Genomic DNA, 14,997 nt, shown 5'->3' on the forward strand with positions numbered 1-14,997 from the left:
GTATAATTTGTGACACTGTACATCATAAAATAGAATTATAAATCCATTCAGTAGTTAATTTACAGCTCATAGAGCAATCATTGACTGTGGGTTTATTTTATATTTCATCATTGTCAATGTATTGATTAAAAATATTAATTTTTATACAAATTATAGTATTTACATATCATAGAACTTAAAGCAGTAACTACATGGAATTTGATTATGGCATCAAACATTAAAATAGTCACGTTATAGATCCAGATCCTGCAGGTTCCCCCAGCTGGGTCCCACCTTGACTTTGGCCTTAAGCTTTACATAGAGTTTTACTGCTGACTCCATCTCCCTCTTGACTATCTGAGCAACCTGAGAGGGGTTTGGGTGAGAGACAAAAAATGATGTATACATATAGTGTTTTCCTGTTTTTCCATGTGTGCCAAAAAAAATGTGCAGGAAATACAGTGCATTAAAGAAAAAAGCCATGCAAAAATCTTTTTTTTTTGTTGTTGGCATCAGGTTCATTATTAATTGAGTATGGCTCTCTTTCGTTTTAGCTTTAAGTGATAGTTATTAATATATATTTCAACCATATATTTTCCTAATAAGGATATTCAGATAAATATCTTCAATATTGGAACTTGTAAGCAGGAAAGTAGACCTACGGAGAAATTGACAAATAATGCTCATACCTGTATGAGATCTTCCTCTGTGGTTTCATAGATGAGTTCATCATGCAGCTGCAGGACAAAGTAGGCTCCTCTCAGCTGAGACGTCCCAGCCCTGCACTGATTCCTGGCTGTACAACAGACAGCGTTGCAATTATCAGCAGGTGAAACATTCAGTGATACAAAGTGATACAGCAGGTAACTGTATGTGATGTTTGATTGGTGAATGAGCGTTGAGTGTGTGTCACCTGAGCGTGTGTGCTGGTGAGACAGTGGAGCAGCAGGAAATGTTTTTCGCAGTTGCTTCTGGATGTTCACAGTGGCAAGTTTGACGATGTCTGCTGCTGAGCCCTGCACGGTCGTGTTCACTGCCTGGCGCTCAGCCTGAGTGAGGGAGGAAGACAGAAACACACTGATGTTATGAAAAATGGAATAAATGAAAAATGAAATTTACATTTCACAGGTTACAAATCAATTCTGTCAAGTTGTGATGGTCTATCAAACTTACATGGGCTTTGATGTGCGTATTGGTGTTAGTGATTCCAGGTAGGTATCTCCTACGGCCCATCAGAGTCTGAACATAGCCACTCTTGATACAATTCTTCACTGTTTCTTTAAGAAAAGCATTAATCCCTGAAACACAAGAAGACAGGATATGGAAGTTAAATGTCTTTTGAGTGGAAATGTAACACAACTGAACTTATGCGGCCCCTAATTCAATTGTTCTGTCCGCTATCTGTTTAAATATTTGTGGAAAACTTTACATGTATATATACTCAATATTTTGATATCATCAGAAAAACAAAATGTCAACAAAAAAAAACAAACAGGATATGAAAGACATTCCTTCCTAACAACTAGTTGTATAATTCTAGCAGAAATGGAAATGTGTGTACCTTTGTATCTGGCCTTGAAGCTCTCTATGTAGCAGGCCGCATCATTCTCCTCCACTCCCATTTGCTCCCCCAAAGACTTGGCTCCCATCCCGTAGATAATGCCATAGCAAATCTGCAAAGAGTTACATACATGGACACACTGGTCAGCTTCCCAATGAAAAGGCACATACATGTCCATGTCATTGTCTGTTTCCTGCATAGCTGTACCTGTTTTGCCTGTTGTCTGAGGTTGTCTTTCACAGTCTCTGGGTCGACACTTTTCCACTCAGCAGCGATGCAACGAAACACGTCTGCTCCTCCATTCAGCACCTGGTGAACACGCAGAGGTTTCATCATTTCTTTACCTGTTTATTAATGTTTGATATACAATATTTTTTATTGCTATTCATTCATATCTATAAGCCACCGACCTGTAGAAGTCGCTGATCTTTGGACAGGTGAGCCAATACTCTCAACTCCAGCTGGGAATAATCAGCTGCTAATATCATCCCACCTGCAGTACAGTGCGAAAAGACAGGGCAACAGTCTGAGACAAAGTTATAGACAGAGAAGGTGATCACCCACACAAAATAAGTGTCTCATCACAGTAACCTGAAAAGGGTACAAAAGCATGTCTCATGCTGACGGAGAAGGCTGGGCCTTGTTCTGCAGCTCCAGCTGTAACTGAGGGAACCACAGAACGTCTCTTCTTTCTGCAACAGAAGAGTAAAAGCATTATTATGATAAACCATCTAGTCCTAACAATCCTACTACTTGTTAGTGTAACTTCAAATACAGATGTAGTGTTTACATGCATCAACTCAAAGGTAGAATACTTTATAATAATAATAATAATAATAATAAAAAAAACATTGGAGTATATGGAGTAAAATAATATTGGAGTATTTATATAGACTAAAAGTGCAACTAAATTCACTTGATTTCATTGTGAAGTAGATTAGATATTAGTTATTAGATATTTATCCACTAGAGTGGGACATTATGAGTGAGGTGGTTATGATTGGAACAACAGTTCATTTATATTGTTTAATGATATTAAACATTTTGCATTTTACTGTGTCCCAACCCTCCGCTTTGAGAACCACCGGCTCATAGGTCATACCTACCCTGCTTTGGTGGTCATTTGGCCGTTTTGTGAGGGAGGGCTCTCCCCCACCACTGTGGGCATGTAGATCTCAAAGTCTTTGGGGACATTCTGTATGTTGGGCTCAGTGAAGCTCACTCTACCTAACAACAGAATGAGCTCGGTCACTGCATGCAGTATGTTTACTTCAAATGAGATCATATTGCACGACAGTATGAATTTACCGATAACATCAAGGTGCGGCTACATGAAATACATTACATATGGTAAGAACAGGTGAGTGTAGTATCACCTTGTATCTGTGTATGTGTGTGTTTTACCTGTGGCTGTGTGTGTCTGGGCGATGGGGTATATTCTGTCCATGGCCAGTGTAGGGTGGTGTTGCTTCTCCCTCTGCAGGGGGAACACCACTTTAGTCAAGGCGTTAGTGATCCGTCTCCACTCCAGAATCACACCTGGCAACGGGTGCATGGGGCAAAGTTTCTCCAGCACGTCCTGCCAACATTATTTCAATTTCAGTTTAAACATAGTGGATATTTCACCTCCAGTGAGATATAAAAACTGTGTAATTTTTTGATTGCAGCAAAGTAGTTTTACCTTGGTGGTACTGAACTGTTTTCCAAGCCGTACTCTGCCACCACCTCTCCTGGTATAGCCCAGAGTCTTCTTACTTTTTGATCCCCCCACATCACCATTTGGAGGCAGGTGGAGCTCCAAGAACAACACCTAGCATATACAGGTTTGGAGAACTGTAACTACGACTAAATTTGGAATTTGGCTCAAAAACATGGCTGTGAAGTAGTGAAGGAGATGCATAGAACCTGAGCAATGTCGTCGATACTGGTGAGGGAGAAGCTGTGTCCAGCCAGGTTGTACGCCTGAGATTCCAGCGCTGTGAGTTTGGCCTGCATTACATGTTTTTGTCTCTCACACTCTCTAACACTGAAGCCCAATCCATTCAATTCCAACAGAGCCAAACATACCTGGGAGGGCATCTCAACGCTCCTGAATAAATCTGACACATGCATACAAAACATTAAACACGGTTCTTCCTGCTGCTACAATACTACACGACTGACTGATTGTGCACTCTTTTTTTTTTTTACCAAGCATGCCGTCTTTCTCCAGCAGGCTGGTGAGATGGTTCATGACAGCGTGTACAAGCACACTCTTGGTCGCTGCCCTGACACGAGGACAGTGTGCATGCGCATTCCCAAGTCCATCCAGCAGAGGTAATTCTTCGGGACAGTAGACGGTCACCATGTTGGGTAGAGTCCTCTCCTCACTGCCAGGGTCCACCAGCCAGCACGCCACCTACGGTAAACATTAAAGAAAGAGAGTTATTTTGCTGCAGGTTCAAGTTTGTTTCTCATATTTTATCAAAATAGAGGCTTTTAGGAAGATAATTTTAAAAAGGATTTTGCCATTAATATTATCTGTGTGTATGTTTGTCTGTGTTGAATGTTCTTGTATTTTGTTTATTATAATCTCATGTCACTTGTTGCTGTATGCACTTTGAGTACAAAGATGGATAAAGATGTAACTGTGTGCACTTACCTTGGGGTCTTCACAGCTGCCCTCCAAGCTGATGCCACAGCTCAGGACTAGCGTCTTGTACACTTGGATAATGTCATACGTGACAATCACATCCCCTTTAAGACCAGCCAATGGCCTGCTCAGACAGGCCTTCACCTGCCCCAGCCTCTCACTTACTGGCAAATCACCATCCAGTGGAGGAGGAGCCAGACTGGCGCTCAAGCCTGAGGGTGAAAAGACGAGCTGAATTAGTATTTTCTTTTTCGATTGTGTGCTTGCAAGTGTGTATATGTGTATGTGTGTGTGTCGATACCTTTGCTCTGCTCTTGCTGCAGAGATATGTAGTATGCATCTCTTGCTCCCCAGCAGACAGACAGTCCAATCAACACCAGTCCATCACTGTCTCTTACTGGAAAACCATCAGTCCTGTTGAGCTTCTGATGAGCTGTTGAGGCTGCACAGATAACACATGCATGGGTGAGGAGACTGCATTCATCATGCATCACATTTTACTGTAGGTTAAAGTCACTTCTGTGGTTACCTCTTGTGTGTTTCCCTCCTATCTCCCCCTCAGGCTGCTGTCTGTGCTCCCTCCTTTCACAGGCCAAAGCCAGAGAGTACCGTTCCTTTGTTTTCCACTCTTTAATGAAAGTGTCAAAGAGGCGCCTCTCACTTGCCACATCTACGATGGAGAAGGTCCCAGAGTTGCTGGAACAGAGTGATGAATCCTGGGACAGCTGAAGAGTGAAGCCTTCGTCAGTCACGGGCGATTCAGTATCAGAGGGAGGCTTCGGCCGGGGAGAGGATGGAGAAGCACAGTGTCGAGGAGGTTTGGTTTTTGAACTTGAGCACGGAACAGACTTCGGCTCTGATTCAGGTAGAGTCTTTGGATGCCTTAGCTGGTGTTTGCGGCTCCAATCAGGCATAGAATCAGGCTGTTCAGTGTCGGCAGCCTCTGATAGATGATTACTGTTTCCTGGGTGAGATTTACGACATTTTGGGGCAGTTGATTTACGTGGAGGAAGTGTTGAGGGAGTTGACTGGTTAAGTGGCCGGGTGGTGAGGGGCGACTGGACCGAGGAGGTGGTCAGTTTTATTCTGGGTGTGACAGGTGGCGTTTCCGGGGTGGGGGGAATAAGGTCACCAGCGGATCCGGGCCTCTCTCTTACATTCTCAGTGTCATGTGTTGGGGGTTGTTCTGGTTGAGAGTCACTCTCGGCAGCAGCAGATTGCACATTTACCTTTCCCCTTTTTCTGCTCACTTGCATTAAAGTCTGAGGTAGATCAGGAGCATCCACTGTGTTTGCAGCAGCAGTGTGTGTAGTGTGTGTTTGAGTAGCTGTGTGGCCTGTTGTAGTGTTGTGCCAGGACTGGTCAGACATACTAGGCCAACGGTCAAAGATCTCTTGTAAACCGGGGCTGCAATGAACAGTACTTTGAGGCACATTATCTGGCAATAGAACATTCATTTTTGCTTCCTTTTCCTCCTCGACCTGATTTCCACTTTCACCCTCTTTGTTTATCCTTCCCTGTCTCCCACCTGGTTTATTCTTATTTTGACCATTAGTGAACTGCTTAGCTGTGTCCTTGTCACGCTCATTCGGAGTTACAATACAGTCAGGCTGTGGCTGTATCTGACAGGGTTCAGAAGGTGAATTTGACAGCCGTTCCTCAGGCAGAGCATGGTCTGCGTCGGGTTGCTGCGCTTGACAATGGCGGGCTTCTTGCTCGTGTCGCGTTCTCTCTGAATGTCTGAGCAAGCTCTGCCTCTCCAGAAAATGCTCGCCCACAAACAGCGAGTCGCCCCACTCTGACAGGTTGAAGGAGGACTCGCCCCATTGGATCGCCTCCTGCTTTTCTGCATCCTGGTTGGCAAGAAGCTCACTGCGTCGTCGCTCCTGGGTTGATGGGAGATGGCACTCAGATTCCTCTTCATCAGACTGATCAAGGATCTGTTGTGGGCTCAGACCAGCGAGCAGAGAGCTGTCGTACAGGCTGTCGAACAGGAAGCTACTGCTTCTGTTAGGACTCTCAGAAGCAACCTGATTGGCATCGAGGGCTTCATTATCATCACCACCACCACCTTCGTTTTTGTCTTCATCCACGTTATCACCACCACCGGGACCAGGGGAAACCTGTGAAAACAGCAGTGTATCATTAAAGAGGCAAATCATTTGATTATACAGTATTTCTTATTTGCAATCCATGCATAACTGATGATTCTGGTCAGTCACCTGGTGGCTGGTGTTAAGGATGAGCTCCATCTGGCTATCTGTGAGAGAGATATTGAATCTAGGACAGGCATTGTGTGGGGCAGGTCCATTTTTCCCCTCATCTGTGTCGTCTTCCCGCTCTATGCCTGTGTCTACCATTTCCCCCTCTTTTATCTCTTCTGTTTCTACCACCTGATTCATTCCTCCATCATTCCCGTCTCTGTCTTGGTATGCATGTTGAACAATGATTCTTTCTGTCTGAGTGTCCAATTCAAAGCTGTCACCAAAACTCTCTTCTCCCTTTTTAATGTCTCCCCCAGCTTCTTCATCTCTCTCATCTCCTGCGTACAGCTCGGGAGATGAGAACTTATCTACCCCTCTGTCCTCTATCCTTCTTCGCTTGGCTTCAGGAGAGTATAAGGGAACTGAGGCAGGAGAAACAGACGGAAGGGAATTTAATGTGTCTGCATTTGTAGGAGCAGAAACTGTTGCTCCCGGGTGGGATGCCTGTGCACTCGCTACACTGTCTTGTAGACATTTATCAGTTTGTATCGAGTGCAGGACTTTGCTTAGGGCTCGTGAGTGCTTCAGTCTACCTGGCTGCACAGGTGAGGCAGCAACCCCTTTGTTACCATCTCCTTTTAAAGTCCTTGTGGAAACACTTTGTTGTTGTTCTACCCGGGGCATCAGGGCTCTGAAGCGTGGGGGCGGCATTGGAGGAGGTGAGGGCTGAGGATGTGGCAGCGATTGAGGCAGAGGGCTGGATACAATCTCAGCCAGTTCCTGTGTCAGGCTCCTTTCAGGATGGGGCCGTTTGGCTTGTTGACCCCCTGGTCTGGCTGAGACTGTACTGTCACTTTTCTTGACTCCTTTCTCCTCTGATTTTTTGCGCTCTTCCCCTTCTTTCTCTGACCAATTTTTTGTTTCATTTGCCATGGACAGCTTTTTATTTGTCTCTGTCATCTCTGTTTCTTTGCCACTTTCCACTGGCACCACATTATCTGTTTGTGCGATTTCTGGGTCAGCCCTGTCTTCCTTTCTGTGCACCTCCAAACGTTTTCCCCCTTCCTTCTCAGCAGGTTTGGACTTTCCTTGCTCTCTCCTGGCATCACCGTCTGGTTTATCCTTTTTTCTTTCAGCCACCATTTTCTCACTCTTACATTCCTCCTCACCCTCCTCTCTATGTCTGTCAGTAACTCTGCCCTTGCTTTTCTTGAGCCTGTCTCCCTCTTGGTGGTCTCTAGTGTTTTCTGTCTGTGCTTCAGGTGAACTGAGATATGAGACGGATGAGGTTTCTGTGTCACTGCTATGACGGTTGTCACAGCTGTTCACAGCAGGAGCCCCAGGAGGAAGTGTTGTTGGGTCCCACTGAACTCCTAGCCGGGCCAGGTCTTCCTGAAGGAGCAGCCTTGCCTCAGAAACTATTTCAGTGGCTGCTTCCTGTTCCGTCAGGGCCCGTCCACCAGTCACCCAGACACAGCGAAGGCTCCGTCTCTCAGCTGCCTCCATCTCACTCTCATCCACCGCACGTTTAGAGCTGAGGACAGACAGTGCACCACTGACATTACATTTGGGCTCATGTTTCAGGGAGATTAGGTTAGTCTAAGTGACGTTTAAAGGACTGTGCCTGCTTCTATCTCTTTGACTTCTTCACAACAGAGGAAGTTGGTGTATATTTAATAGTAAAAAGGGTATTTATTTATGAGTATATATTAGATTTTTTTATATACTTGATATATCCAATGTAATTCAGTCTCTGTAGCCCTCAGTTCATTGGGTTCTTCTTGAATTGTTCATTGTTATGATATAATTATCGCCCAGGATGGGTTGGATGGTTAAATGTGCCTCTCATCATAGAGCCCATCAACCTACTTTTTAACATTTCCAACATTCTGACCTTTCAATAAGATGGTATATTTTACCAAGTATTAAGGGGTCTAGTTTTTAGTCACAACACATGCATTTATATTTTACAGGAACATACACACACCTACCTCTTAAATGGGACTGCGTTCCTTAAGGCTTTCTCCACATCAGCCACAGTAGCCCTGGCTAGTTCAGCAACAGTACAGAGCCCTTGTGCGTAGAGTGCTCTGGCTCGTGTTGCATTCAAGAGTGAAACCCTGACCAGGTCGACCAGCTCCCTCTGGACTCCAAAGCTCAGCCTGGTCTGGTACTGAGACAACAGCAGCTCCATGTTGTGCCAGCCCAGACGTTTGCAGAACACCGTTACCATACCTGAGGGATAGCAGAAAGTTACTGTTTCTGGAAGGTGCACAACTGAGCATGTGATTTAAACTCATTTAATAACTAATGTCTTGCTTTTTGGCTCTAGTTCTCTTTCTTACTGTGTCTGCATCAGTCACTGATAATAAGCACCATCATTTATATGATATAGATTGAAATTCAGACAAACACATTTAAGCATATGCCCACTGAGTCTAAATTACACCAGTACCTCGTGAACCTTCTCACAGTAACATGATGCAAGAAGCGTGAGCACTTATGAATGATGGATGCATGGCTCTTAAGAAAGCCTATAGGTGCTGAAACATCAGCTAATGCAATGAAGTCTGTATACACATCATTCTAAAGTGCTCCTGCTTCTTCATGCATCAGGTTACTCAGCAACACTCCTAAGCATGTACCTGCATAGGTAGAAGCAGACTGCTGCAGAGACTGTAACTGTCCACGATTGCAGTTGTATTTAGATGCCACTGTTCCCAAAGGCACCTCGTTCACCAGATCCTGTAGTACAAGCGTGGTGAAAAACCTGGAGAGTGATAACAATGAAATGATGGAAAGTATAAAAGCCCCATGTGATCCAGACATTTCTAAAACTTTATTTGTTCTTGTTTGTTCTAAGGGCCACAGTGTTGTGCATCGATGTGCATTCAGGAAGGTGGACACAATAGCACAAGCATCTGAGTAAAATACTGTAATAGTTATCAATAACTGTACATATAAAATATAATGTTCAGAATTTGGTTATCACAATTATCCAAAACTGTATTCTTCACTGCGGTACCTTGATTGAAGAGCTATTATGTTGCACCGAATTATATTATTTAAGCCTTATTTTTGCGCCACCTTGTATACCGTCGGTGTATAGCATGCAGAAGTGTGTAAGCATGGCTGTAATTTAGTACTAAACATTTTTCCAAGCCACATATTGTTGATATTTTGGAAAATTCAATAACAGATGAGAAGGAGTAATAGCCAACACTGATGTACAGTACAAATAGCTTGTGTAACTAACATAAATACGTCCTTTACCGTTTATGAATTGCCATCTGTCTACGCTGCTTTTCTGTCTTGGCAACAAGTTTGCCGCTGACAGACCGTGCGAGAAATCCTTCCTGGACGCCCACCATCTCTGCCACTCTCTTCATCGATGATGAGAGCTGTTCCCACAGACAGAAGAACTGATACCAGTCTATGGTAGTCCACTCTGCGTACAATGGGGTGATCTGAGGAGAGTTTCGACACAGAATTTCGTATTACTATGCTTGTGAGGACTGGTCTGGATTTCGTAAGTTTGAGGAGGAGACCTTTTTTCGTTAAAAGCTAGAATTAAGATTTAGTTAGGGTTCAGGGAAAACAGGAGGTGAATAAAGTTGACAGAAAACTATTGTTGTTGTTGTTGTTGTTGTTATAATGCAAGATATGTGCATGTGTACCAGGTAGAGAATGTGCAAATCATTTTCCAGTACAAAGCCCTTCATGGCACGCTGGAGGTCTGCAAATATTCCTAGAGCCTCAGGAGGGGAGAGGGAGGAGGACAGGGTGGCAGCACCAAGCTGAGTGGGACAGTACCGTTCCTCTGGATCTGCAGAGACGTCACAGGATACACAGTAGTTATAGTAATATACATATTACATAATTAGATAGCACTGTGCCAAATGTGGCAGTACCTTGTCCGTCCTTCTGGATGCTAATAAATTCATTCTCCATCAGCCATTCGACACAGGCCTCAATAGCCCCTTTGTTGTTGGGCTCATTTGATTTGTGTTTGCTGTCACATTTCATGCTGGCAGCCAGTAGAGAGCAGGAAGCATACAACCTCACATCCTGTGGAGTGCTGGCTACACCTCCGACAATGATCTGTGATTTGGGATAATATGAATTAGGGGCAGGAAACAAGGGATTGTTTTTTTGTCACTGTGAGTAAACAAACACAACACAACTATTCTATAAGCAGGAAATTACCTACATCCAGACTGTAGTTCATTTCTGCATGTTTATTTAAATGTCAATCATACCTCCAGGATGGCTCTCAGCATGCTAGTGGTGACACCTTCCCCTTCCCTTCTCACCAGGCAACTGTTGATTGGCTGAAGAGCACCGTTAAGGAGACTAATACCTTTCTGACGCTCTGCCTCCTTACAAACCAACACACTTTCACCTGGAAGGGGAACAATAAAATGACATGATACCAAGGAAGAGAACTGTTTTTGATTAAGTTTTCAAATGATACAAGCTCGATCATTCATATAAGACCGCTGATCATGTTTTTCATCTTCTCCCCATCTCTTTACCATTTTCTTTGTCCCCCTCCTCTCTCCATACCTGTAGTGTCTACTCCTTTTCTCCCTGCTCGTCCAGCCATCTGTTTGTACGTGAGTGGGTCCAACAAGTGTCCGTTGAAGGTAGGGGTTCGAATGATGACCCTGCGGGCAGGGAGGTTAACTCCTGAAGAGAGAGTGGAGGTGGCAGCCAGGACTCTGACCATGCCTTGACGAAAAGCTCCCTCCAACACATCGCGTTCATCAAATGTCAGACCTACACGGAAAGTATGAAACATAGACAACCTCCGTCTTGTTGACACAGAGGATAACAAGGATCCTAACATTCAGTCCACAGTTTGTTGTGGTTAAGGGGTTATGCGAGGGTACTCACCTGCATGGTGGAAGGCCACCCCCCACGGCACAGTTCGCTGGAGGATGGGGTCTAGCCCAGCAGGAGTTCGTCTCAACTGGGCTATAACGTCCACTAGTGCCTCCTGATTCAGACACACTGGCTGTGGGCCGGTGTCACCTTGACGATCGGAAAGACAAACACCACAGTCTAAACTTAACACACTGCAACATAAGCTATCTTTAAAATAAGCAACAGTTTTACATCACCTCACTATTAAATGCAATATGTGCTGATGGTACTTTGTTTTATTTGAATACATTTTCAAATTTCACAAACCAGTACGTCTGAGGTTGTAGAATTCTCTAGCGATACTATCGGCCAGTTTCTCACACCAGTTCTTCGAGGGGCAGAACAGCAGCACAGAGTGGCCATCTCTCACTGTCTCATAACACAAGCTCACTATGTGGTCGTCATCACCCTTTTAAGCAGCAAAGATTATAGCACGAGATTATATTACTGCTGATGAGAAAATAGGCATCAGTTAGATTACACACACACTGGATGATCTCTCTATCTATATTACCTTTATGTGGAGCACAGGAGTGAACGGCCGGACCACAGAGAGGCTCTTGTCGTAGATGTTGCAGCCCACTTTGAGATGCTCCTGCAGGGGTACAGGTCTGTAGTCTGTCTGGTAAAGCTCTGCACCTAACCAGCTGGCCAGGAGGGAGAGGTTAGGCAAGGTGGCACTCATACCTATTATCTGTACACCATTAGACAGAGACCTGTAGAAAGAAATGTAAAAAACAGACTTACTAACTTATTAACAGGATTTTTGAAACACTGCACATCAAGACAAAGGTATAGACAGACGAACAGACCCTGTGGTGCTCTGCTTCTGTGCTATGTAGCGGATTTTGGTTAAGAGCAGCTCTAGCAGATATCCTCTTCCAGAATCCCCTACCATGTGCAACTCATCCACCACCACCATACCTAGTAGCACAAAAATAACACACTTTCAACAATTATTTTCTCAATAGAATGTCAGAAAATAGTGAAAAATACAAATCACACTTCCCAAGAACTCAAGATGAAGTTTTCAAATTACTTGTTTGGTCCCAGTCCCACATCCAGAGATACTCAAGTTACAGTTTTATAACTCCAAGGGAAAAGAGCAAATCCTCACACTTCAGAAACTCGGAAATTTAAATGACTAGAACGATTAATTGATTATCAAAACATCTGTGTACCTGTTTTTTTGGCTTTACACATAATTACAACAAATGTATTACCTAGTAGACCCATACTGTCTTCTTCAATGAGTCTGTTAATCAGAGAGTTGGCTTTTTCTATGGTGCAAACAGCCACATCCAGCGCCGTGAACCCCCCTGCAGCTGAAGTGCTGCCCATATATCCCTCCACACGAACTCCTGCCTCTTCAAATACACTCTACAGGTGCAGAGACACAAGTCTGTTAGATGGAGATAGGCATGCGCGTACGCACGCACGCACGCACGCACGCACGCACGCACGCACACACGCACGCACACACGCACACACACACAGAGTCCATAAGAACTTCATTGTATCCTTCTGCCCACTTCCCTCTCACCTGAAGATAGTGCATCTTCTCTTTGGCCACAGAGACAAAAGGCAAAATGAAAAGAGCTTTTCTTTTGGTCTCCAACACACGCTTCAACATCAGCAGCTCTGACACCAGAGTTTTTCCAGCACTGGTGGGGGCTGAAAAAGAAGGAAAATAAAAGTTGAAAAGGAGCTACAACAGAGGAATAAAAGCAAAAATGTTGCAAAAATGATACTTGTACAATTGACAATGATTGACTCCTTGACTCACTTTCTTGTTGTATTCATTTTCTTACCAGAGTATACCAAGTTACATCCCTGCAGCACCTGTCCAACAGTGAGGCACTGAGCCTGCCACTCAAACATGTGAGTCACTCCGTGTTTCTGGTAGCGTTCCAGGACAGGTTTTGGCAAACCCCAACTGGATAACAGCAGCTTTTCAGCTTGCTCCAAGGGAGCACATAAGGCAATGCCTACAGTAGAGCACACATAACATACTCCTTTTACATATGGCATTAAATCAGACTGGAGGCAGTTGAACACTGATATCAGGGTCTATACTGGGGACACTCTTTAATTTAAAATATAAATGTATTTCAGTTCAAATCGGACTGAGTATACATGGACATGAAATCATGACATATAGAAGGTGTGAACATTTGTTGCTCAATAACACATACAGAAATAAGAACAAAGGGAACAAAATATCAGCCTAGGGGAAGGTTTAATGACTGTGCTTAATATACTTCACCTGGCTGAGGTAAAGTGTCACTAAGAGAACTGAGCTCTAATCCAGTGGGGACTGTGAGCACAGAGGTGGACTGATTCTGAAATGACTGCTGGAGCTTGGCCCTCTTCATGGCAGCTGCGAGACGTGTGGGGCTGAAAAGGATATAGTCTCTGCGTGCATCAAGAGGTGGGTCGGCATTTTTACTTGATCCACTTTCCTCTTTGCCAAGAGGAGAACCCTTTGTTCCGGATGAACGCTTCTGCCTGCTGAAACACAGAGAGAGAGAGAGAGAAGCATTTGGTCACAGAAAAGTACAGAAGATTAATGAAACAAAAGAAAAACTAGGCAATAATGTGGAAGTTCAGAATCACTTGTTGGAGCTGCCGGCTTGCTGACTGGTTTTTATTTCTTGACATGGTGGCCCATTAATGCAGCCGCTTTCTGGACCCCTCTGAGCACGCTCCGCTTCCTCCGAATCCTCGCTGAAGAGAAGCTTCTGAGCGAGGTCTTTGCAGTCGGCTGTCCATCCTGGTCTCTTACCATCACTGCTAAGCCAACAGACTCTCTCCTGGGTGCTGGGGGCTCGGTGGGCTCCTCGGCCTGTGGCTTGAACAGGTGTTCTGTCACCCTCCCTCTTATTGTGTGGAACTGTTGCAAGAGACCGTGGCAAAGGGACAAAGGCAGCTGATGATACTGCTGGCTTTTCCTGTGTGTCTCTGTTTACTGTCGGTAGACAAGCATTGTTAGCTGCAGGCTTTACAGGGTCGACAGCATCCAGCACCTGCAGCATCTCTTCATCAAGAGCTAATGTGGATTCTCCCAGCGGGAACACTGCTCCTCCACCCTAAGACAAATAAGAAAACAGTACAGGTCATTTGTGATCTATCTTATGTGTGGAAGAGAAAAAAGAGTTAACAAAAACTTTCTCTCATGCTGTCTCACTCACCATGAGGCTTTCTCTGCCTATGTTTTCTGATCTGTTAGTTTTGTCTGACAGATAACGGGTTTTCTGCAACAGTCCATCTTCATCCAGTGGCTCAGCAGGAGCTTGAAAGCTGTGCTCAGACAAAAATATACGTTCATCACGGGTAAAACTGCTGTTCACAAATAGAAATGTTAAAAAGATTTGAAGAGGTCTCCTGGAAAAAGGAATCTGGTCATAATTCTTCTAAATCAGCCAACATTATAATTGAAGTGACACTTAAACTTACTTTTTTTTCTTCTTGATCTGGTGCTGCCCCATGTAGCTTTTCTGTCTCAGAGGAGGACCCGAAGTGCTCATACTGATGAGGCTTTACTGCTTTCAACAAACGTGTGAGTGGCTGGATGGTAATTAACATGACATTGATTTCTCTCTTGACACGAGTTTATAAATTCTATTTAACAATGTTTATCAAAGGTCAGCGGTTAAGCCAAAACAAGCGTTGCCGTAGAATTACTTATTTATGTC

General features: G+C 44.2%; 1 protein-coding gene across 1 annotated transcript; it reads right to left on the reverse strand.

Annotated features, from left to right (window-relative positions):
• Window positions 1-15: 15 nt before the first annotated feature.
• Window positions 16-14,829, reverse strand: polq (DNA polymerase theta). Its single transcript, XM_022758465.1, is given in 35 exon segments — window positions 16-345; window positions 669-775; window positions 893-1,028; window positions 1,153-1,277; window positions 1,541-1,652; window positions 1,748-1,849; window positions 1,951-2,033; window positions 2,132-2,232; window positions 2,647-2,767; window positions 2,945-3,119; window positions 3,222-3,350; window positions 3,446-3,639; window positions 3,731-3,938; window positions 4,182-4,384; window positions 4,474-4,605; window positions 4,702-6,295; window positions 6,395-7,910; window positions 8,368-8,611; window positions 9,022-9,146; window positions 9,650-9,843; window positions 10,054-10,196; window positions 10,288-10,477; window positions 10,636-10,778; window positions 10,943-11,155; window positions 11,273-11,440; window positions 11,576-11,711; window positions 11,817-12,018; window positions 12,115-12,226; window positions 12,526-12,682; window positions 12,846-12,976; window positions 13,114-13,290; window positions 13,569-13,810; window positions 13,919-14,384; window positions 14,490-14,583; window positions 14,755-14,829. Coding segments are annotated over 35 exon segments (8,364 nt in total). The 3' UTR covers window positions 16-231.
• Between the last annotated feature and the right edge of the window lie 168 nt (window positions 14,830-14,997).

The sequence above is a fragment of the Seriola dumerili genome, unplaced genomic scaffold, assembly GCF_002260705.1.
Source record: "Seriola dumerili isolate Sdu_G_001 unplaced genomic scaffold, Sdu_1.0 BDQW01000301.1, whole genome shotgun sequence".
In the NCBI taxonomy this organism is placed as follows: Eukaryota; Metazoa; Chordata; class Actinopteri; order Carangiformes; family Carangidae; genus Seriola; species Seriola dumerili.